The following is a 22,725-nucleotide window of genomic DNA, read 5'->3' as shown; positions in this document are numbered from 1 at the left end:
CCACCGGCTGGATCAACGCCCAGTCCAGCCGGCCGTTCCGAGGTGTTCTCCTCCGGTATCCTGAAGCCGCGAAAATGGTCCCCAACGTCTGATGGCCGTCACCGAAAAACATTTTGATCTTGCGTAGGTAGTCCCCCAAAGCCTTCTTCTCCGGGACGCCGTCGGGGATTTCGTCCATTTCGTTTTCGGTGAACTGGACGGAGAACCAGTGCATCGAACGGCTTGGGTGTTCCATCTATACGGGCTGCGAACAAAGCCTTGCCGCCTTCGGCCCGATGCCGCAGTGGTCGGCTTTCCAAAGATCGGAGCCATCGACGGGGGGAGCGTGAAAGTGCAGCCATTTTGCTCTCCGACCTGGAAGCCTTCGAGCGCCGAGCGTACAACGTAGTAATTCGTGAGGGCGAACTTTGTCCACTCTGAGCAACCCTTCATCTTGATCTCCACCTAACAGCCCAAGGTGCCGATCCTGGGCATGAACTTCTCCCCGCTGTCTGCCGTGAGATATGTCGCAGGGCTGATGTCCTCGCCCAGCTCTACCCTGGTCTTGTACTCCCGAGTCGTGTGGAATTCGAGGCCTTGTTTACACTTAAGCCTTTCGTCAGTCAACGGCTTCAGTAACAAGTCGAAGCTTTCGTAGGGGGAGTTGAGGTCATTATGCTCGATATGCGCCGTCAACCCGTACGGGTAACTGTCGAGGTGTTGCTGGATCTCTTGGATGGCCGGGGACCACCTGGCCTCTGGCGAATCGTAGCTGACCGAGATATATATCGTCAAATGGTTTTTATCTCGGTCTTCATCCGAGAACCCTAGCTTGAACAAGGCGATGCTCGTCACCTTCCCCTTTGTGGCCGGGTATGCGCCCAGGATCCGGCTGACCTTGGCCCGAATGGCCTCCCAGTCGGTAGCGAGTGCTTTTGTCGACTCTGTCTCCGGGATGTAGGAGACGAATTTCGTGCGCGTCAACTCTGGCGCGATCAGCTCGACCCCGATATCCAGATGATCGAGTTTGCCCGTGGCGGCGACCTTTGCCCCATCGATGAATCGCTTCGCCTCGATGACGGTGCGCTCCCACTCGGGGCCACACGCCTCATCCCACCTCGCTATCACAACAACCGTGGGCTGCCCCGTCGACTCTTCCTCGCCTTCGACATAGCGGAATACAATCTGGGCAGGGTCTTCCGGATACTTGAGTTTGATGTTGCTGCGCAAGACTATTTCGGTGACACCACGCTCGAGCTTCGGGCCGAAGGCTGTGCGAATAAGCTGGCAGGCGGGGTGGTTCCAGGCCGTCTGGATGGGCGATGGAAAGGCAGGAGGCGCCGCGGCGCGGAACCGGACATTTGAGACTTGGAACTCGCCTGCCTCGCTGTTGTGCGAAGACGAATGCTCTGTGCGCTTAGTTCGGGCGCTTCTGGCACCACTGCCGGGTGCAGTTGCGGGCGGTGCCCAAGAGTTGGGAATTTCCGCCATTCTTTCGTAGGTTTCGCCGAGGGGTGTGCTAAACTGCAGAGTTGAAGTTGTGATCGGGGCTTGGGAGGGTTGGGTTGATAAATTCAGTGGTTTGGCGAAACGTGTTGGATGCAAGAATTTTATGGTTGGGAAACCACACTAGGATCAGAAAACTCTCCTTTTATACCCTGAGTTTTTTTTCGAATGATTCAAGGAGCTTGTCTTGCTGTGTAAGGTTCGAGCGTTAGGTTTGTTTGGGATGCATGTACTCATTGTAGAAGTTGGAACATTTCGTTTCGTTTCATTATTATGACATAGTATAGTGAGGCGTACGTGCATTCAAACCTTTTAACTCTCTCTCGTTCTCTTATTTACTGCACTTGAGACAGAAAGTTGACCTGAGAAACAGTACCTATTATATAACAGCAAACTTACCCCTTGAATAAATGTAAGTAAACTGGGAATTCTTTGATTTGTGATCATTGTTATTGTTCTTAGTCATACCTATTATAGAGGAGAAGTGCCAGCCTACAGAGGCCTGGGGTGCTTAAACCAAAAATCATGACATGCTTATCTAGGTAGTTATTAAAGCCTTTTTTCTAGATTAGAAACTTTGAACTGCTTATTTTGTAAACAGTTCGGTTAGTTAACGGGATTTTACTTTGTCAGCCATTTCCAAATGGTTTCCACTTGGGGAGCCGCTCATTTTGTTTGGCGGTGAAGCTGGCTTGTAGACTTGCGTTTTTCTCCCCCCAATTACAAAAGGGCCCGACTGTTACCTCAGTATTAGCTCAGACAAGAGCTTGATGTTTCTGAGTTATGTTGTGTTGTGTGGAAACACCGGTGGCCGGCATGTTTGGAGCGCGGGGGTCATACATGCATAACCCTAACCCTCAACAACACAGGTGCCCCACTATTGTTTAACCCCTGCACACCTGTCGCCCAAGGCCTGCCTCGTCAACGCAACGGAGGAACAACAGAAGAAGTCAAAACTGTTGGTATTTCACGGTCCGGATTGGAGCCCCTTACTGCAAATGAATGGTGCCAAAGGGGCCGCAAATGACTAATTATGTCGGCCGATTTGTTTGCCGTGTTCAATGACGCCGCGGATTCCGCTGCGCCCAAGCAGCAAACGCAACAATCGCAGCAATCGCAACAGTTGGGAACCGAACAAGGGCGACAAACCCAACATAGCCAATGGCCGCCCCTTCAGCAACCAACTTTTAGCTCCTTTCAGTCGCCGCCGCCCATTACTCAACCTCAGACATGGCTCACTTCATCAACCGGGGGGTTCGGCGGTCTGCAGAACCAAACAAGTTCCTTTTCAACATCCCAGAACCCACCCGCTGCGCAGGCACAGGGGAACGACGACGACGACGATGGCTGGGGAGATTTTGAGGTCGCCCCGAGCAATGGGCCCCCACAACAACCTTCCACCACTTCCAATGCCTCTACCTTATCCAGGGCGCCCATCGTGAGGATGCCAACCGTCGAGATAGTGACCAACAACTTTCTGGACCTGGATCTGGGGTCATCTTCCCAGGGACCACCACAGCAACAGCAGCAGCAGCAGACGTCGAAGGAAAGAGGTGCTAGTGTGGAGTCGCTGCGGAAACAGGTGCACAACCCAGACCCGAACGTGCTGTTCGATGCGGATTTCGAGGCGGAAAATGATCTCGATGAGGACGATGACTTTGGCGAGTTTGAGACGGACACGCCAGTCGCTATGAACCCACCAGCCGCCCCGCCGAAATCTGCCCTCGACCTGCTCTCTCTCGACTCGGATTTCACACCAGCCCCAACGCCAACTCAGATACATCCTTCTGGTATTAGTTTGTCGAATGCAGCTTTACCAGCAGGCTCAAAGGCTTACTCGGAAGCCCCCAGGCCCCCATTTGGCTCTCTTACGGCTCAGAAGCCAGAGCTCCCAAAAACGTTCCACGTGCAACCTCTGGAAGCGATGAAGACGGCCCCGGGTACCGTCCAGACGCCGGCGCCACCACCGCCGGAGACCAAAACTGACAGCTTTGGCGATGATTGGGCAACGTTCGACGATTTTTCAGATACCAAACCCGTGGAAACAGCACCCAAAATAAACAAGATAAAAAACCCTAAACATACCTCCAAGCCAATATCAAAGAAACCAAGCACAACCACCGTTCCCGAATGGGAATGGCAAGACTGGTCCACCACCGACGACCAGCCCACAACCAAGAACCCCCCTCCCTCCGCCAAACCACCCCCTTCACTCGAACCCACACTCCCCCCATCCCCCGACAACGACAGCGACAATGACAATGACACCAACACCAACCCCGGCCCCCCACCAACCAACATCCCCCCACCCGCCATCCTCCTCTCCCTCTTCCCCACCCTCCTCGACCTAGCCTCCACCACCCTCCTTAAACCCCTCCTCACCCTCCCCGCCTCCTCCCCCGCCTACCAGCGCGTCCTCGCTGCCCCAGCCACCCTCACCTTCCTGCGCGGCTACCTCGCCCTAGCCACCGTCGCAGCCCGTCTCATTGCCGGTCGGAGACAGCGCTGGCTGCGGGACAAGTTTCTCGCGCAGGGCATGTCGATCGCGGCGGTTCCGAGTGCGGGGGGCGGTCAAAGAGGGATGAAGTTGGCGAGCGTGGATAAAGCGCATGCGGCGCATGATGAACGGGAGGCTGCGGAGGTGGCGGGGGTGTGGAAGAAGCAGGTCGGTCGGTTGAGGACTGTTGTAGCGGGCGTGAATGCCGCGAATACTAATACTACGACTTCATCTTCTGGGCCTAACCTGCGTGTTCCCGACGTAGCGGTGGGTCTGGCGGTGAGTACAGCGAAGAATGTGCCTACGGCGCCTAAGGCGTGTGTGGTGTGTGGCTTGAAGCGGGATGAGCGGGTGGCCAAGGTGGATTTTGATGTGGAGGATAGTTTTGGGGAGTGGTGGGTTGAGTTTTGGGGGCATCGGGCGTGTCGGAATTTTTGGCTGAGGCATGAGCGGGAGTTGAGGCAACGGTGAGGTTGCGAATGGGGTTGAGATGGGCAATGTTTCCGATCAGATTAAGGGGCTTGATGTAGAGATGGATAGAGGTGGTGTATGCTGTGGAGAGAAATTTGAGCGATGGTTTAACGGCACCCGGACAAATATATCAATAGATGGATTACTTCAAACCCTCCTTCTACACAAACAATTCACAATTTACAACATCGTTGGCGTGGTCAGCCTCATCCCGATAGGAAACACTCTCATTTCGGTCTCTTAAACACCCCAAAGCCTCATTCATGACAAATCTCAAAAACCTACACAATCTAGCGACGGCCGTTCCCGCCTCCAAAGCAAATGTTGAAACAACGCAAACAACAATAATAAACAAAAGGGGTAAGGGGTATTAGGGGGTAAAGGGTCAAGGGTAAACAACACATGAGCAAGGGGGTCAATAAAACAGGGTTAGGGTTACACATGTCAAATCCCCTCGTGCCTCCTCCAGTGGACCTCGGCTCCCCGCTGTTTGCTGCCGGGCCGAGTTCGGGTTCCTGCAACCATCTGCAATACACACACTTACACAAGCATCAACATTCACTCCTACACCTTGCTTTTCAAGAAGGGAGGCCGGTTTTAAGACGGGTTTCCACTTTCCATGTCACCGGGTTGAGTACCCCGTGTCCTCTGTCTTGTTCTTACCCTTTTCGCCGAGGTTTTCTCTTTTCGGACGCCATCCTCCCTTGACTTGGAACCCCTTCATTCCTGATCAGGGTTGATTTCATCTGAATCAAAACACAATACGACATATACATAGAGAAACACCCACCATCGGCTTCAATTCCGGCGTCATCGTTGAACCACACCACCATTACCTAAATTCCGAGAAAACTCCTACGTTACATCAAGCAAGGGAAACAAACGACATCGACCAGCCCCGGCCAATCGATCAGATCGGAAACCTTCCCTTTAACATCGAAGACAGGGGTTGAGATTTGAGACAGACAGAATAGGCCGTGCCGCAGCTAAGCCATGCTGGAAACGATATATGTCACTCGCCATGGGGTAAGTTTGAATCAAAATCGCATGTCATTTGTTTCCGATCGTGGAAAGAGATCGTGAGACAGCATCATGGAAGGCCGGGAGAACATCTCGCATCCCTTTTCTGCTTGATTCCTCCTCTCTCTCAACCTATCGGGTTCAATTCAACTCCCAACCAACATGGCGAAATCGCGAAATGGCGAGACTAAACACGGCTCTTGATAGTTCCGATCCAACTGGCTTGTTGACCCGTCCAACGGCAGCTACACATCGTTTCTCAAGTCACCCACCGGCCTCGCCGCCGACCCAACCCTGACGGCGCACGGCGTCGACCAGGCCAATGAGCTCGCCGCCAAGCTGCTCACTCTCGATCCCCCCGTTGAGCGGGTGTACTCCAGCATGTATTACCGCTGTCTGCAGACGATCGAGCCGTTCGTGCGCGAGGCGCAGCGCCGGAGACAACGCCGGACGCCGCGGACGCAGCAGACGCAGCCGCAAGCGGCGGAAGAACCCGGCACCGGCGGGAGATCGCCACCCCTGCTGAAAATCCGGGGTGAGACCGGTCTCGGTGAGTGGTACGGCAGTGCCGATTTCGAACACCCAGCCCCGGCGAGCATCGCAATACTGGACCCGCTCTTTCCAGACCTGATCGAGTCAGATTACGAGCCGATGGTCACGCCAAACCGCAAGGGGGAGGGCATCGACGAGTTGCACGACCGGGTGGCGGCGGCGATGGAAGCGGTGGTTGCGCAGTGTGACAGGGACGGGGTGCGGACGGTCTTGTTGTGTTCACATGCGGCCGTGATCATCGCTCTTGGTCGCGTGCTGACCGGGGAGATGCCTGAGAGTATTGAGACCGACGACTTCCAGTGCTTTACGTGCGGCTTGAGTGAATACCGGCGCCGGGGAGATTTGGGGGGCCAGAGATCGGACGTTGTTGCTTCCGGGAGGCCGACCGCTGTGTCTAAGACCAATCATGGCAGCAAGGACGCCAACGTGAACAACTGGAGAGGAGGCCGGGGAGTATCGGGAGGCTGGATCTGTTTACTGAACAGCGACTGCAAGCATCTTTCTCTGGGTGAGGAGCGGGGATGGTAAGGAGCCCGGCCCTTGTCTACACAGCGTAGTGTAGAGCCTCCCCTCATATGATCAAATGACGCTAACAAGTCGATTCAGGCGATTCCTTGGCGACGAGTCTTTCAAGAGTCCGGAGACAGGGCAGAGCATGTTGGGGAGCACGGTAGCCCCGGGCAGTGTTTCCCAAGACAGGGACAAGAGTGAGAGGAGTCGAGAGGAGGCAACGAGAGGGAAGCTTTAGCTCTCAGACAAGCTAGGGTTGACCTGGAGTCTGGACGATGCGTTCGTTGGTGGGATCTCAACGCAGTAATTGCGATATCTAGCGCGCGTGGTTAGCCCCAGCCACTTATCGTAACATTATTCCCGGCCCGGAGAATTTCACTGCATCTGCCTGAGCGGAGAATATCTTCGAGAGTTGAGATAGAGATACGATCCGGTTAGCGAGCCAGGTCGTAGGGCGGCTAGTATCTACAGAGTAAGTTAGAGGTAGGTAGGTACCTGCAGTTTCAAGACGGGACTGGGTGAAAGCAGCGAAGAATTCATCTCATTCCGAGTTTTGCCCTATGGTCAAGCTGGTCCTGCCGGAGATAACTAGCACTTTCCCTTTTCACCAAATGTGGCAAGCCTGGGCGCTCTGGCCAGACCAGAGACGGGAAGGAACCACCCAGGTTTCAGAGGGGATCGGGGAAAACCTTGAGCATGCCTTCCGTCGGAGTTGAAGCTGTCCGCTGTCAGGGATGGATAACAAGATACATTTACACTAGCTTTTCCGAGTCAGGTTCGGTGCAGGCGATCCATATTATCTATCCTGTTTCAATGGGACGAGTGATGTCTGATTCGTTTTGCTCATGCAAAAGACATCGGGCTGGCAGATCGCGCGGCTTCCAGATCAGGCCAGAGACATGTCGCAACCCCTTGCCAATTGCGCTAATCTGTAAATGGAATAGCCTTTGCGACCCACCGATCTGGGCCCGCACCACCTAACCAATCACGGCTTGTACCCCTCCACACTATCGCTTCCCTTGACGACTCTTCCTTGCGATTCTTCCCACCAGAGACGGCAAAACAACAAGTCCTCGGTCTTGGGTTATGAGTCTTGCATCCTCCTGCTTATCCGATTCCGTCCCTCGACCATGAGAGGGGAACGTCTAGAAATTGTGGAAAAGGGAACGACGCCCCAGACCGGTCTGGGGCTCCTGATACAATCTCCACACCCACTTATTCTCGAGCTACTGTATCGTAGCTAGGACGACTCCAGCGACTTCCCCGTATTTTGTCCTAACGGTTTTCAGTTTCTTCCCCGGACCATTCTATCGCCGGCGCATGTCTCCCGCCGCGATCAAGAGTTGAATCTCGGGCCAATGTGTTGTCATGGGTTTTTCCCCCTGGATTTAGAGGTAAGAAGTCGAATGCCTCAAATACTTAGGAAGTGGTTATTGTTTTAGTCACGACTGCATCTCGGTATGCGGGCAATGCGCAGGGTGCAACGCTGCGCGGCTCGAGTTTCGAGCTCTATCGCTGCGGGGAGACCACCATTACCGCGGGTCTGCAGCCGGATGCCGCGCAGCCTGCGAGGGCAGGACAACTGGGCATTGGAAGTCTGGATGATTGATTCTCTTGGGTGTGGCTCACGATTCGACGAGTTATTCGGTAACACCGGCATCGTGGTCGACATGGTCGACGACTCGACGTGATAGTTGCTCTAGGGCAGACGTCAGACCGTGGGTACCGCTCCCAGAAGGTACAAGCGCACTTGACGTATGGTCATGCAGCATTGCGCCAACCGAAAAACCGTTGCGTGTTCCCCTCAATGCTTCCAACCAGCCCCGCCTACGCTCTTGAAGAAGAAATACGAACCCGCTGGACCACCCCCCTCTCTCCGGGCCAGCCGATCCCGTCATCGACCATCACCACTATCACACCGGGCGACCATTCTGCCAAGGCCGAGATCTTGGATGCAACCCCTCGCACATCCATGCGCGGCAGGGTCTGCTCAGCTTGTGAGGAAGTCCAGGTGTCCAGCCATCCGTCTAAGCCGCATGCCGATCTCTAATCGCCACTGTACGGCCATCGAAAGCCGTTTGGCGCGTCCAGGTGAACAGGGATCTCAAGTCTTTCTTCACCCCCTTCGCCATCGCCTATCTACATTTGGTGTAGACGTTTAAGCTCCCCGAGGGACAGTACACTCAGCACGATGTCTCTCCGGGACCTCTCAGGGCGCTTGGCTACCCCCCAAATGGGCCCATCTATTGTCCTCCAAGAGGAAAGAAAGTCCTGGGTTCCCTACCTTTCCATCACCCTCTCGCCCGAGCCGACAAATAGGCCGGTAGGTCAACGACTCAACGCCTTGGAAGGAGGTTGGAACTACACAGTCCTGGGTTGCCGATGGCGCTACTGCACGCTATGAGAGAAGTGGAGATGATCACCACGGCGATAGCCTGTGGTCCAGACTCCTTCCATGCAGGAGTCCCAACGCCGCTTGTGAAGTTGTTTATGCGTTGATACGCTCAAGTGCTGACGGGCGTCCCGAAGGTCACTTTGTATATGTAGCATTGCCTCTGATAAGTCCGGGTCCTTCGTGGCCGTGCCACTTTTAAATCTACGATACGACCCCCGTCGCCTCTTCCATCTACTACTGGATCCATTTTCTCTTACCTTACCTTGCTCGACTCCTTCCACCTTGACAATGATCTCCTACAGCTTACCAAACGTTCCAATGAGAGAGACGCAGAAACCTCATTACCCACAGGGCCTTAGGTATGGGGGCTCCTCGGGTAGCTACCATGGCGAACGGCTTCCGCCCATCGCCGACCTCCTCAGGAGCTTTCCACTTCCGCCAATTCAGTCAACCAGTTACCCAATGATGCCCCCGTCACCACTTCCGTCTCCCGTGGCACCATCCTTTGTTTCTCCTACGGCCTCACATCCCAACTGGTCAACCATCCCTCCTCGGCCACGATCCGTTCCTGGCCAGCCCCCGAATTTCATGTTGCCTCCCTCGTGCACTGGACCACGGAGAGCGTCCGCCAGCTGCGTTGGTACGACCCATTTCAACATGAACAGCCAGCCACACCTCGCTCCGATTCACCACCCCGGCTCGATCCAATTCCGCTATGAACGGCCCGGCCAAGACCGTGAGAGAGGCCGTCAGCGACGCAATTCCAAGCACCAAGTGCGCCTGCGTCGGACGATACCGTCAGATGGTACTTCTGATCCTCACGTGCAAGACTACTATCCCATGGACCACGCCATGATCACCACTCCGCCGGCCTCGCCCGTGAGGGAGTCTATTCCGGTGTTCATGGACACGCGAAATCGAGTCTCGGGTCCAGCGCCAGCACTGACAAATTCCCCGTTCCAAACACCCTCTCTCAAAATAACGACAACAACAACAACAACAACTCACATCCACTCTCCACCTCCTTCACCCTCGTCATACCAGCAACACCTAACTCCCCAAACCCCAACCTCAACTCGAACCCCAACAACCCCCAGCCACCACCAGACCCAGACCTCCTCATCACCCAAAGGCCAGCCCCAACCCAACCACCCCAAACCCTCAAAAGAAAAAGACACCCAACCCCCCAAACAAAAACGCAACAACAAACCCTACACCTTCGAGCAAGAAGCCTTTGTCGTCTACCACCGCATCGACCTCGACCTGCCGTGGGAACGCGTCCGCCAAGCGTACATGGCCCGCTGGCCTGATATCGCACGCAGTGTGGGGGGGTTGGAATGTGCTTATTACCGGGCTAATGGGAGGGTTCCGGATGTTATTTCCACAGGCGGTGATTCAACGGGGGAGTTGGTTTTGGTTGAGGGGGGGGAGAGGGAGGTGGATTTGGGGGGGTGTGAGGTTAGGGGTGGTAGTGGATCAGACGAAGAGGACGATCGTGAAGAGGGAGAGGGAGGGGAAGAAGAAGAGGGGAAGGAGGTGTACAAGGTGTACAAGGGTGTGGCGTACCGCACACGCGGGGTCAAGTGTCGCAAGGCGCGGATTTCGCTGCTGGAGCGGTTCCCGGAGGAGTTGGTGGATGAGAGGAATGAGTGGGTAAGGGCTGAGCATCGGGTTGTTGCGCGGGATGCTGGTGAGTTTTTTTCATTTTTCCCATTTTCTTGTTAAAAAGGGTCCATTTTCCTGGGCTACTTCCCTTATTCCCTAGTTACGATCGCGGTATTGGGATCTAAAAGAAAATTGCTAACACACATAACCCCAGCGGAAAAACGGCGTCGACAGAGAGAAGAGTGGCTAGCTGTATGCTCGATGCGCTCGTAGCATGTCCGGCGTTCCAGGTCACGAATGTTTTGTTTTGATGATTTTTTAACATCGCTCGTTAAGCACAGGTGCCTTACGATCTTCCACGTTCACGTTTTGCTTTGTGCGGTCATTACGCTTTACGTTGGTGCCGTTTTTGGGACGACGGGTCGTCTGGAGTTCATACCTACTTCCCTTTTTCCCTCTTCGCTCTTTTGGGCTGGGTTATATTTCTTGGGGACCATGTAAAGTTCGTCTGATGGTGGGCGTTGGGCTCTCGAACTCGGACGGCAGCCACTGGATCGCGGCCACGATCGCCAGGCTGGCTGCCTTTCCTCGAGTCAGCACTCTGTTGTTGTATTCCATGATGAGCTTTAGCCTCCGTTGTTTAAACTCCAGTGGTATATCAACCAGGGCGGGTATGAATTGGAAGGATGGTAGGAGTTTAGTGATTTCGGTTTACTTCATTGGGATTCATGTGAGAGCTACTGGGAGGCTAACTGTCGTTTGGGTGGGCGGTTTGCATGATTTGAATAGTGTGTATTGAAATTGTATTTGTAACGGACGGTTCCGGAATCGACCGCTTTCTAACCCAAGGTTCAGATACTTGTCTGTACAGAGTTTGTGAAAAAAACAGCGACACCAGGTCACCTGTATTATTAAATAAACTTCTATAACCTCCACGACCGTTTAAACATGTTGTGCGACCTTCAGTCTCCATTCTCAACCCGCCCTGAAACCTATACCGGGTGGACGGCTGCCGTTCCAAACATCGTCGTCGTCATAATCCAGCTCGTCGTACTCTTCCTTGTCCGAATCGTTCTGGTTTGTGAATTGGTAAGGATTCTGCCCAAACTCATCGTCCCAGTCCAGGTCCTCATCGGGGTAGTCTGCGGCGTAGTAGTTCTCCGCTAGAACGCTCGTTAGCCACTTGAATAATCCAACTTTAACTCTTAAACAAATCTTACCATTCTCATCCTCGTCATCTTCAGGGAACTCGTCTTCGCTATCGCTCTCGTTTCCATAAAAGAACTCGGCCTTATCCGGCTCCGTATCAAACACCAACAACCCCACGCGGTGAGCCGGCACCGCCTGGTTCCGTAGCCGTTCTGCAGGAACACGCTCGTATGTCTCCACCACGTAGTCTTCCTCGTCTGTGGTATCAGCCATACCCGTGCTCATCGCCGTATCCACATCCATAGCCGCAGCCCCCGGTGGGTTCGACTGCTCCACCTTCCTCCCCCTAACAGACTCCGGGTGGCGCTCGAAATAGCGCAGCTTAGGCGCCTTAGGCTTGAACCGCGATCGCGCCGGGCTTGATTTGGAGGTGGTGCTCCGCACGTCCATCCTATTGAGGTTCTTGGTGATCTCGTCGATCGTCCAGCTATCCATCACGAGAGCCAGGGCGTTCATGTCGGTACTCTCACTTCTGCTGCGCATCGAGGGGGGCAGTGTGGGCTTTTCGTCGGACGCCCGGGTGCACGCTCGGTTGCCGGGCCGTTTATACTTGATTGGGCTTGGCTCACGTGCGACGATTGGGTTTTTGTTGTTACGGCTGTTGTCTGCTTCGGGGCTGGATGCAGGTTCTGGCGGGGAGGGGGACCCGGCTGGGGTGGCATTGCGTTCCTGCTGGATGATGGACTTGAGCGTCTCGCGCTGTTTCTTCGCGCCCCGCTCGATGAACACCGCGGGCAGGGCGCGCCGTTTGGACACGCCTGCGGGCGGCTGCGGCGAGTTGGATCGTGCCAGGTGGAAGCGACGTGTGCGCTCGGTAGTTGCCAGATGACTTGCAGGCGCGGGTGAAGCGGGTGCGGGCACAGGTGTTGCTGGCCTGGTGCCTGGCGTGCTTCTAGGCGCCGTCGCTTTCGCGGTGTCCTTCGCAGCCCCTTGCAACGTGGTGTTATTCCTCGCATGGCCTCGAGCTGGTTTCTGCGGGCGCTTGATAGGCCGGCCCTCCTCGCCATCTTTTGTCGGCTGGATTACGGGAACTTCGGCGGTGGGGTTCGACGATTCGGTGGCGTGGCGCTGTCGGTTCGCCGCGATCTGCTTGCGCTGGTACACCCAACCGCCGCCATCGTCGGAACGCGATCGTTTGGTCTCCTCAAATCGGAGAAAGTCGATGCCGTCGTCATCGCTGCCACGTTTCCGTTTCACTTGGATGGTGTCAGGGGGTAGGCTGGCCATGGTTGGATTGACGTGTTCGTGGTTCGAGGATTGGGTTGCAACCTAAAAGGCAGAAAGGAGCGAATCCACTTGCTCCAAATGTCGACCTGACACCAGGCTGCCAGGGTCCTGCCGCTTTTAGGCGGTGGACATGGGCAGAATTATTTTGCCGGCTCAGACCGCTCCAGCGCTCTCACGGCGATCCATGACGCTAATGCGGGGATCCGCTCGTTGCCCATGGGGCCCCGGCCGTCTCCACCTTCTCGTTCCGGTCATGACCTGTTGAACGCACTCAACGGCTAACACGGCCGGTACAGAAAATGATAAAGAGCAGGTGAGCAGGAAAAGGGGGAAATTATTGTGGATGTAAGAACAGAGCTACGATTCATAATTTTGGTAGAATCATGTCTTACTCTCGTGGAAAAATGCTCTCTTGAGTGAGGGGTGTGTCTCCTATCATCTTAGATTGCTGATAAGAACAAAGAGATTTGTGACGTCGACGACAGTCGTCCCTGCCTCGCCACGGCTAGGAGGTGTGCCTACAAGAAAAGAGCCAAAAGTGGTGCCGTCAGTGGCGTGTTAGTGCCAAAAAATGTGTCAAAGCTCAGCATTGGTCCATGATTTACGAGAGGGGAAAGTCTAACCCTGTGCCGCTCCCACCCGGCAATGATATCAAGCAAGTTAATTTATGTCCCTGTCTGCAACATTATCCCTTTCCGGTGATGTAAAGGCGCTTTAGATGGCCGATTGAGTATCTGACGGGATGCTTCTGATGTCCCGAAAGGTTAACTGTACATATACCTATCCCTCGATTCGGGTAAGTCTTGGAATCTACTAGCTCTCTACGGCATCCTCTTAACTCTTGTGTGACGCTACCCCGCCGCTCTGTCAACGCCCAAGCTCCATTGAAGGCCTTCATGGCGTGATGGTACCTGAAACAGAGACAGGCGGCGCATACCGGTTCGGCTCACTTCACTAGGCTAATTACTCTTGGAGTCTCACAGCTCCCTAGTATATACTTTCGTTCCGTAAAAGCCGCCCCGGTATTGCAACAAGCGCCATCTTCGGAAGTCGAGCGTTTTGGACATGAAGCTATAATACAGACTCGGATTTGACACCAATATTCCTCCCAGCCGTTACCCGCCCAACATGACATCGACACAGGTCCCCGTGGTGATAAACTACTACAAGCCCGGCACTGAACCGCCAGTATATATCGCTGGTACATTTTCCGACCCCCCCTGGATTCCGCACCAGATGGAGCACATCCCCCGCGACGACGGGGAGTACAACTTCAAGAAAGAGGTCTGCGGCGAGCCCGGCTCAACGATTCAGTACAAGTTCCGCATTGGAACCGGAGACTGGTGGGTGCTCAAGGAAGATGAACCGACAGTGACGGACGATTCTGGAAATACAAACCATGTCCTAGAGGTGGGAGTCCTAAAAGAGTGCGTATCTTCACATATACTCCGCATTGGTGCAAGATGTGCTAATCTCTTTCAGGACATTTGACGGCGTGAATCAGAAGGCAACTCCCAAACATCTTGAGCCTCCAGGTGACCGGTCCGGGACTGGCACCTCCATAGAAGCTCGGGTCGCGGCCGAGGTAGCAGACTCCGCCGAGCTTCTCCACGAAGGGGTACCGAAGCGCGAGCAAGTACAAGACAATACCAAGGGTGCGGAAAAAGCAGTAGAAGAGGAACCTCCAGCGAAAACGCTGAACAAGGACAGGCAGCAGGTAGGCTCCCTCTCTTGGTTCGGTGGTAGACAACAAACTAAAGATAGCAGGGCACCATTTTCATTCTCGACCCGCCCCCAGGCGAGCGCCCCCTTGCTGAGATGCAGCCGCGAGACTACGAGTTCCACCGTGGCCATGACGAGTACATCGCCGACAAATCACCGCTTTTCGCGCACGAGCGAGTTGGAATGTACCAATCTGACGAAGAGGAGGAAGAGGAGGAGAGTCCTGAAGAGGAGAGCCTGGACGTGGCGCCACAGGGATACGCCGAGGCCCAAAAGGTCGACTTTGATGACCCGACACTTGAGCGGTTTCCATCAGATCGGGAAGAGATTATCGATGCGGTCCGACACCTGAGTACCGGGCTCCCGATCGACGATGTGTCGTTCGATGCGGGGCGCCAGAGTCCGGTCGTCAACCCGTCACGGCGAGGCACAGAGGTTATCACAGGCGACTTCTCGTTGTCACCCCCTGGACCAAAGTCGGGACCTTCTTCGCGCCGGTCGTCGAGAAAATCTCCCAGGGGATCCCTCGGGTCCCATAAAACAACGAGCTCGCTTCATTCCATCTCAGAGAACGAGGAGCAAGATGAAGAAGAGCTGGAAGAGCAGACCAGCCCTCGGCCGGCGGTGGTTTTCACGAACCCATTGGGGCAAAAGCCCAAGCCCCGACGCTTGACTCTCTCAGCTAGTGACGAGGATGAAGGGGTCGCGCTCCGTGAGGGTATAAGCCCTAGAACGGTTAGGCCCAAGGGTCAGAGGATTACGACACCGCCGATGTCTCCAAGGACAGGTGGAGAGGGTGGTCCGGCTGGAGGTACGTCCGGAAACTCGAAACCGGCCGACGCCGACGCCGAGGAAGATAATAACCCGGATGTGCAGCCCTACGACCTTGACAAGAATAAATTCGGGTCTTCCGTGGCACCCAAGAGAAGTCAAGCCGAGGTAGCAGCACCGCAGCCCACAGAGGTTGAAGACTTTGGACACAGCGAGAGAGCACCGGAGAGAAAGGAGGCAGCGCCTCAGCCCGCAATCATCACAACCGATACCGATGTAGACTTCTCAGCTGACAAGCCGAGCTACGCCGAAGTTGTGGTCTCTAAGCCTTCTAGCAGTGACGAAGAAGGGACTCAAGCTGAGGGGCCGGGCACTCAGCGCGCTGCTACCGGTGAATCCTCTGGGTCGGAAACTGAAGACCCCGGCCGGGACGAAGATGGACGCCCGTCCACGGCAACAACAAAAAACCTCCGCAGGAGGTCAGTTCAGACGGCACAAAAGACGGGCGAAACAGTTACACCGTCGTCCCACGCTGGCCGAGATGTCCCGTTCGTTCGGCCTAAGTGGGAGGTTGGCTGGATCAAGACCATCTTTCGGGCTGTGTTTGTGGGGTTTCTGGGCGGGATTGTCAACCGTGTGATGAAGATGCTGAGATTGGAGCAGGTGGTGGAGTGGATTAGGACGAGGAGGGGGGTGAGAGAGTGAGTGTCTGGGTAATATGCTGAGAAGAAGGGTATGTTTGTTGCCTGGAGCGAGATTGGGTAATCGCTCTTTTACTCTAGGATGGGTTGGTTGGATGGTTGTTGGTTATACTTTTTTTGGTCTTATTTTTCTTTTTTCGGTTAGGCTCTTCCAAGATTTTGGAGTAGTGTTCGTGATAGGGCTATTATTCGCCTAGATTGACTGAAGAAGCTCGGGAGTAACACAGATTGCTTCGAGAAAGTTTTGTGTACCCAAGCACCTATGCATGCGGGTCAAGATGTCCAGATGTCGGTTCCCAGCCACGGCAGTGTTAACCCGGTTCTGTATCCGAGTGGTCCCCCATCGAGTTTCACAGACCATTATCGAAGCACTGACAAACCGATTTTCCTTTTTGGACATATCCTGGATTTCTCCATGATTCCTCAATGCAAGATCCCACATAAGCTGCATGGCAGGGGGTTTCGACGCATGCTTTCAAGTGCTTGAGTGGTTCATGCACGACTCGGCGTGTGGCTTACAGCACGGCCTACGAGTGGTGATGCCCCCCACGACTGCTGCATGTGTAGGAATAGCCATGTGCGCTGGTGCAGGTGTGGATGTCTCGTCACGTCCGCGCGCATGTATGTGGACGTCTGCGTAAGGTTGGGGATGAGGGACACTTACATAACGCTATTCCTTTGGCGGGCGCATTGGTTTTGGGGTTTTTTTAAACATCGGTCGGTCTGCGGTATTTCTTCTGTTTTCTTTTTTTAGGTTCTTCTTCTTCTTCATTATTTATTATTACATTTATCGCACCACCCACCTTGTATGATCTATCCTCGCCAGTATTGTTGTCGCCCGTTCCCATGTTCTCAATACCATACTACAGCATGTCCCCCCCATCCCCCCTCCCGGCTCAGCCGAGAGCAGCAACAGAACCAATACCAGACCTACCGCTCCCAACTCTGGACCACGCGAATTTAAAAGAAGGACATCCAAAAGATGGACAAGAACTACCAGCAACACCACCACCATCAGTTGCAACCACAGCGTCATCCATCACCAGCCTAGAAATCCCCTGTCCACTACCCCCTCTCACACCTGCACACGCAGCCGCATATCTCTGTTATGCCCGGAAACGATATCCCAATGCGGTGATCCGTGAGATAGGGCAGCAGGGGCGGTGTTCATTGACGTTTGTTGTTCATGACAGAACTGTTACTCGTGAGGGTGGTGGGGTAGATGAAGAAGAACGTGGCAGTGGCAGTGGGAGTGGGAGTACCAGAGGGGAAGCATTCATCCTCCAGTTCCGACCCCCTCGGCACAAGATTGACTTGGATATTACCAAGGCTGCGAGGACGATTTGGGGGGAGTTGGTACCGGTTACGAGGTATGTGGGGGTGGTTACAGCAGGGGGGAGTGAGGAGGCAGCGGGGATGGAAACAGAGACGAGGACAGCAGCAGCAGCAGCAGCAGCAGGAGCAGAAGAAGAAGAAGAAGAAGAAGAAGCACAAGGACAGGAAACAACAACAGCAAACGGGCCAGGAACGTCAATAACCGTCCTCCCCTCCAGCACCCAGGAGAATCTTTACACAGGGAACCCTACCACCCTGATAGCATACACCCACACCCTCCTCCCCGGCACCCCCCTCTCCTCTCTCTACACCACCATCAACCCCCTCCCACTCCATCCCACACTCCCCAAACCCCCCAATCTCGATCCCGAACTACCTAACCTCCACCCTCTCCTAAAAGCCCTCGCAAAATCCTACTTCGCCCCCGCCTTCCGCGCCTCCCTGCCCCCATCCTCACCTCATCTGCCCGTCGTCAAGCGGGCTGTTGGCTGGACTGTTCGACGCCAACTTCGTCGGTTGGAGAGGGGGTTACCGGAACGGTTTAAGGGGGTTGTGAGGGGGTTTTTGGAGGGGGATGTTGTTAATGGGAATGGGAATGTGAGGAGGGGGCTTGGGGGGATTGAGGGGGTTGAGGGGATTGAAGGAGATCTTGAGGGGGGTCTAGAAGAGATTGAGGAGGGTTTGCCGTGGGTTTTGACACATGGGGATTTTATTGGTGGGGGGAATGTGTTGGTTGATGTTGGGGGGGATGAGAGTGATGGGGGTGATGGTGACAGGGACCAAGGCCCGGGGGTAAGGCTTACAGGGCTGGTGGACTGGGCGGAAGGGGAGTGGTTGCCTTTTGGGGTGGGGTTATATGGGATTGAGGAGGTTTTGGGGCGGGTTGTGGAGGTTGAGGAGGAGGTTGAGGCCGGCGATAGGGACGAAGACGCAGACGAGAGCGAAGACGGTCAAGAGGAAAACGATAGAAACGCCAGTGCCACCGGAACGAGACCGAACCCCAAAACAACAAAAACAAAAACAAAAACAAAAACGACCAAAAAATTCGAATACCTCCCCAATGCCAACGCGCTGCGGGCCACCTTCTGGGAAGCACTCACGGCTGAAATCCCTGAGCTCGCAGACCCGGTGTTTCGCAGACGGGTGGAAAAGGCGAGGGTGCTGGGGTTGTTGTTGTGGTATGTTGATCTGATCCGTTATTCTGCTTACACATACCCTCACTCACTGAGATTACTCATGTTTTGGTCTTGTATTGTATTGGTCAACGGAATAGTAACTAACAGACACAGGTACGGCATCGCGTTTGACGACGGCGCGCTTAATAGGGTGGCCCGGGAGAGAGAGGACGATGGGGAGCTGCAGAAGCTGGATTTATTTATGTTTGGGTCTTGGTCTGAGTTTGGGGAAAGTTGTGGTGCGACCGAGGATAATGGTGTTTAATGGCGATATAACCATGGGCTTCCATGTAGCCGCATGAGGTACGTAGTTGGGGGTTATTCGGTGGATGGTCACAGTAATGTGACGGATATATGCATAATGGGACGGTATGGTAGATCCTTAGTTTGTATGACTGGAGAGGATATACCGCCTGCTTAAACTCAACATGCAACTCCTGACCTAGCTCTACTCCTATCTCCTTGCATCTCCCCGGCGATTCATCAACCCACCCACCCGTCTCCATATTCTTGTTCGTGCGCCACCAACATTCCGTCCCTCAATACGCGACCACAACACTCCCTCTCCAGCCCACAATACCCAAAACTAGCGTAGGTATGGTACCTGAGGTACGATCCGATATGTGGCTGTATATGTTGCATCGAGGCTAGGAAGGCAAAGCAAGGCAAGGCAGGGAAGGGAAGGAGACCAGGCAAGGGCAAGACAAGCTACTGCAAGTATTTCACACGGATAGAATAGCCATCAATCGATTTAAAGATGTAAGTGGTGATTGACACCTATCCATCCAGTACCCCCTTAAGTTTAAGTTTTTCTCCATGCCTTTCATTCTGACCAGACCTTCTCTTTACGGCAGACACCGGATGGCAGTAGCGTATTAGGTCACAAAGTCTAGTAAACATTAGAACATCAGCGTATCGAAGGCAAGACAAATCATATCTCCCCCTCGGCATTCAGGTAGACAACTATGTTGTTCACACCCATACTTCATCATTCACACATGTATGTATGTACAGTACACATCACATCCTGCTCGGTTCCTGAGTATCATTGTGCATTCCAGCCTTGCTCGACTTCTTGCTTGATTGCTTGCTTGCTTAATTCCTCCAAAATCCGTTGCCGGTTAGTTATTGTTATTGTTATCAGCCAAACTGCCTTGCCTTGCCTTGCCTGCCCGGTGTGTCTAGCCTTTCTCCTTTCTGATCCAAAAAAGCTACACCAACAACCTCGCCCACCCCTTCTTCCGCGCCAAGATAAAAGACGACGACGACGACCGACCCCTTCCTCTATCCCTTCCATGTACATAAAATCGCATGTTTCTCATAATAATCAATCATTGCCACGCCACGCCACGCCGGTAGCCAGCCCCCGCCCAGCCGAGAGAACAATCCGCCCGCCGCTGTATCCCATATTCAATACCCAAACTACACAGTATGTACGGTACCGTCCCTCACCGGCGAGCCTTGAGCGTCTTACCGAAGAGACTTCAAAGTCTTATGCGCTAACGGTGAACTGCGTGAACCAGGCGGGTGTCCGCCTCCGCCCGCGCTCGCTGTACGTCCGTTCTCGCGATGTCTCACACCCCCTCGCATGTTGGGGGTATTGGAGCAAAAGGCACAGATGTAGATCGACGGGATGGTCCGTTGCGTGATGCTGACACATTGGCCGTGGACGTACATTTCGCAGGATTCGCTGGAGGTGGGGGGTTAGTCTTTAGTATGTATGTATGGTAAGGGAGGTGGGACGGGGGAAGGGTAGGAGTAAGCCACGTCTTACGACACGCCAGATAGAAGAAGAAAAAAAACCCACCATTGAATCACCAAATCATTCCGGCCGGCCTCAGTCCGGTTACAAACACACCTTACCCCACGCACCCTCGTCTCCGCCGTCGGCGTGGGCAAACTCGATTCACTCAGCGTAGTCGGCGACGTAGACGGATGCCCCGGGTAGTGACTCGAGGAAATATACCGTTTCGGGTTCGCACTGGCCTGTTTCTGCCGTGCCTCGCGCAGCTTCCGCAGTTCGCTAAGCGCGTCGCCAGAAGCTTTGCGCGTCGGCGTCGCCTCGTTCACCACCGTCTCTCCGTCGCTGTCGCCGGCGTCCTGGGATCCCCCGCCTCGGAAACTCGCGTATGACGTCGTGCTGTGTTCACTGACGCTCCGTTGGGAGTTGTGGAAGGGGTGGATCGTTGTCGGTTTCCGAGGGTCCGGGAGCGCGAATGACGCATTGCGGCTGGGGATGATGATGGGTTCGTCGTCTGAGGACGAGGAATCTTCATCGTCTGACGAATTCCACTGCTGTCGACTTTTCATCGAGTATGAGCTGTGCCGTTTCGAAGGACTCCGCGCTGGTTCATCCACCACGACCACCGTGGTTTCGACCCGCGCGCGGCCGTTCGCATCAATCATAAAGGTAGCCTGTGTCCGCATCTCCGGGCTCGAGGCCGCTTCCGGAATGGAAGTTAGGCTCGACAAACGATGGTGGTGGTGCATGCTCTTCACAGGTGACGACCTCCCATTTGGCCGGTTAGGTTGAGACACAATTGGCTTGTTTGCATTGACACCAGCGTTGCTCACCAACTGCGCCCGCGGCCGAGGCGCGAGAGTAGGCAGTGATGGCCGAGCTCCCCCCGTCTTCTTCCCCTTATTCTCGCTGAAACTGCGAGACAGCCCGGGGCGACCGGCCTCTTTGATCGGAGAACTCGCCAAAGCAGGTTTCCTCGGAGTCGCATCCTTCGCGCTCGACGAACGACGCAGCTCGGCCCGCCCCGCTATCTTCGTAGATGGTACCCGACCCGTCATCTGGCCGCTGACGGGCGCCGTCGTGAGGTTTTGGTCGGAAACCGCCAAAGGCTGCGAAAACGAGGCAGTGTCCATGTTGGCGGACTGGGGCCGACTGAACAGCAGACCCGGGTTGACCGCACCCCCCACGTCTGTCATACCAAACGGATCATCGACCGGCGTGGGGTAGCTGCCCGCAAACATGGTATGGTCGGCCGACGAGGTCACCAACATCGACATGTCCGGCTGAGAACCAAGCGAAACGGCGGCGTGCCCGTCAACCGACGCATCCCCATGCCCGACCAGCCCGCCTTGGCTTTGCAATATTTGGCTCGCCCTTGCCCAATCTTCCGGACCAGATCCCTGAAGTGGTGTTGGAGGTTGGAATACACCCGCGCTGTGGGCGCTGAAATCAATATCCATACTAGCAAGGTTCGGATCCGCATCCCAGAACGACCTCTGACTTCCATATGGCGCCGCAGTAGCCGGAGCTGACAATGGATAGGAAAACATATCCCCCTGCGTCGTCACAAAACCGCCCATGGTCTGATCCTGCCCCGACCCCATGAAGTGCCCTTGCTGGCTGTACTCCTGCTCATTTTGCATCGCGGCGGAATCAAGCTTGGGTGCAAGCTTACGCTCACCCTTGCGGGCAGAGGGGGGAGGCGTTGCTGTTTGCCCTGGTGTTTCTGCGACAACGGTGCCTCGCCGCGCCTTCTTCGCCAACCGTTCCGCGGATCCCGGAATATGGCTCACGGCGTCGCTCGGATCGAAGATCGGGCTCGTCAACGGAATCGAGGTGGAACGCAGTATTTTAGAGGGCTCAACGGCGGGGAGTGGCTTCGGGGTGAGCTCGTTCACATGGGCCGAGGCGCCGAGACCGATCTCTTCCGTGGACAACCCCCGGTTCTGGGCCCCGTCACCGACGTATGGAGTCGAAGAACCAAAGTCGAAGAAAGGGGTCCGAGAACCTCTGAGATTTCCCGGCGTCGAGTTGAAGACCGAATACTCCTCAGCAAAACGGGGAGTCCACCCACTCGACTCGTCCAAGCGCCTTTGGTCCTGCTTGGGTGTTTCCAAAACCGGACTCGGGAAAACGGTCGATCTCGGTGTGCGGGTGGGCGTCGGGGGCTGGGCGTTGGAGTCACCGAAGCTACATGAAGCACCGATCGTTAGCTAGGGAGAACTCCAAGTAGCATAATCTCCGGTCGTCCCAAGGCTAAGGACGGATCAAAAATGCGCGAACCTAGAACTGGGCGGATCTACGACCAT

The 22,725-nt window shown here is 54.9% G+C and overlaps 7 protein-coding genes across 7 annotated transcripts; 4 read left to right on the top strand and 3 right to left on the bottom strand.

The window, feature by feature from the left end:
• Nucleotides 1-444: 444 nt before the first annotated feature.
• On the bottom strand, nucleotides 445-1,470 carry C8A04DRAFT_25219 (uncharacterized protein; the record flags this gene model as incomplete). Its single annotated transcript, XM_062779480.1, has 1 exon — nucleotides 445-1,470. The coding sequence occupies one exon, from the start codon at nucleotides 1,468-1,470 to the stop codon at nucleotides 445-447; it is 1,026 nt and encodes a 341-aa protein (XP_062640395.1).
• A 1,048-nt stretch (nucleotides 1,471-2,518) lies between these two features.
• Nucleotides 2,519-4,453, top strand: C8A04DRAFT_34570 (uncharacterized protein; the record flags this gene model as incomplete). Its single annotated transcript, XM_062782872.1, has 1 exon — nucleotides 2,519-4,453. One exon carries the CDS (start codon nucleotides 2,519-2,521, stop codon nucleotides 4,451-4,453), a length of 1,935 nt encoding a protein of 644 aa, XP_062640394.1.
• A 993-nt stretch (nucleotides 4,454-5,446) lies between these two features.
• On the top strand, nucleotides 5,447-6,773 carry C8A04DRAFT_9435 (histidine phosphatase superfamily; the record flags this gene model as incomplete). Its single annotated transcript, XM_062785480.1, has 3 exons — nucleotides 5,447-5,479; nucleotides 5,681-6,549; nucleotides 6,632-6,773. The coding sequence occupies 3 exons, from the start codon at nucleotides 5,447-5,449 to the stop codon at nucleotides 6,771-6,773; spliced, it is 1,044 nt and encodes a 347-aa protein (XP_062640393.1).
• A 2,814-nt stretch (nucleotides 6,774-9,587) lies between these two features.
• On the top strand, nucleotides 9,588-10,808 carry C8A04DRAFT_25216 (uncharacterized protein; the record flags this gene model as incomplete). The annotated part of the gene is made up of 2 exons (XM_062779479.1): nucleotides 9,588-10,620; nucleotides 10,750-10,808. 2 exons carry the CDS (start codon nucleotides 9,588-9,590, stop codon nucleotides 10,806-10,808), a joined length of 1,092 nt encoding a protein of 363 aa, XP_062640392.1.
• Nucleotides 10,809-11,510: 702 nt separating this feature from the next.
• On the bottom strand, nucleotides 11,511-12,971 carry C8A04DRAFT_34568 (uncharacterized protein; the record flags this gene model as incomplete). The annotated part of the gene is made up of 2 exons (XM_062782871.1): nucleotides 11,511-11,698; nucleotides 11,756-12,971. 2 exons carry the CDS (start codon nucleotides 12,969-12,971, stop codon nucleotides 11,511-11,513), a joined length of 1,404 nt encoding a protein of 467 aa, XP_062640391.1.
• A 1,128-nt stretch (nucleotides 12,972-14,099) lies between these two features.
• C8A04DRAFT_25214 (uncharacterized protein) lies at nucleotides 14,100-18,940 on the top strand (the record flags this gene model as incomplete). Its single annotated transcript, XM_062779478.1, has 5 exons — nucleotides 14,100-14,398; nucleotides 14,454-14,688; nucleotides 14,739-16,165; nucleotides 17,359-18,678; nucleotides 18,790-18,940. 5 exons carry the CDS (start codon nucleotides 14,100-14,102, stop codon nucleotides 18,938-18,940), a joined length of 3,432 nt encoding a protein of 1,143 aa, XP_062640390.1.
• Nucleotides 18,941-20,145: 1,205 nt separating this feature from the next.
• On the bottom strand, nucleotides 20,146-22,725 carry C8A04DRAFT_34567 (uncharacterized protein; the record flags this gene model as incomplete). The annotated part of the gene is made up of 3 exons (XM_062782870.1): nucleotides 20,146-20,365; nucleotides 20,483-22,606; nucleotides 22,700-22,725. The coding sequence occupies 3 exons, from the start codon at nucleotides 22,723-22,725 to the stop codon at nucleotides 20,146-20,148; spliced, it is 2,370 nt and encodes a 789-aa protein (XP_062640389.1).

This window comes from Dichotomopilus funicola (assembly GCF_033296635.1).
Source record: "Dichotomopilus funicola strain CBS 141.50 unplaced genomic scaffold C8A04scaffold_5, whole genome shotgun sequence".
In the NCBI taxonomy this organism is placed as follows: Eukaryota; Fungi; Ascomycota; class Sordariomycetes; order Sordariales; family Chaetomiaceae; genus Dichotomopilus; species Dichotomopilus funicola.
This window is presented reverse-complemented; position numbering and strand designations above follow the sequence as displayed.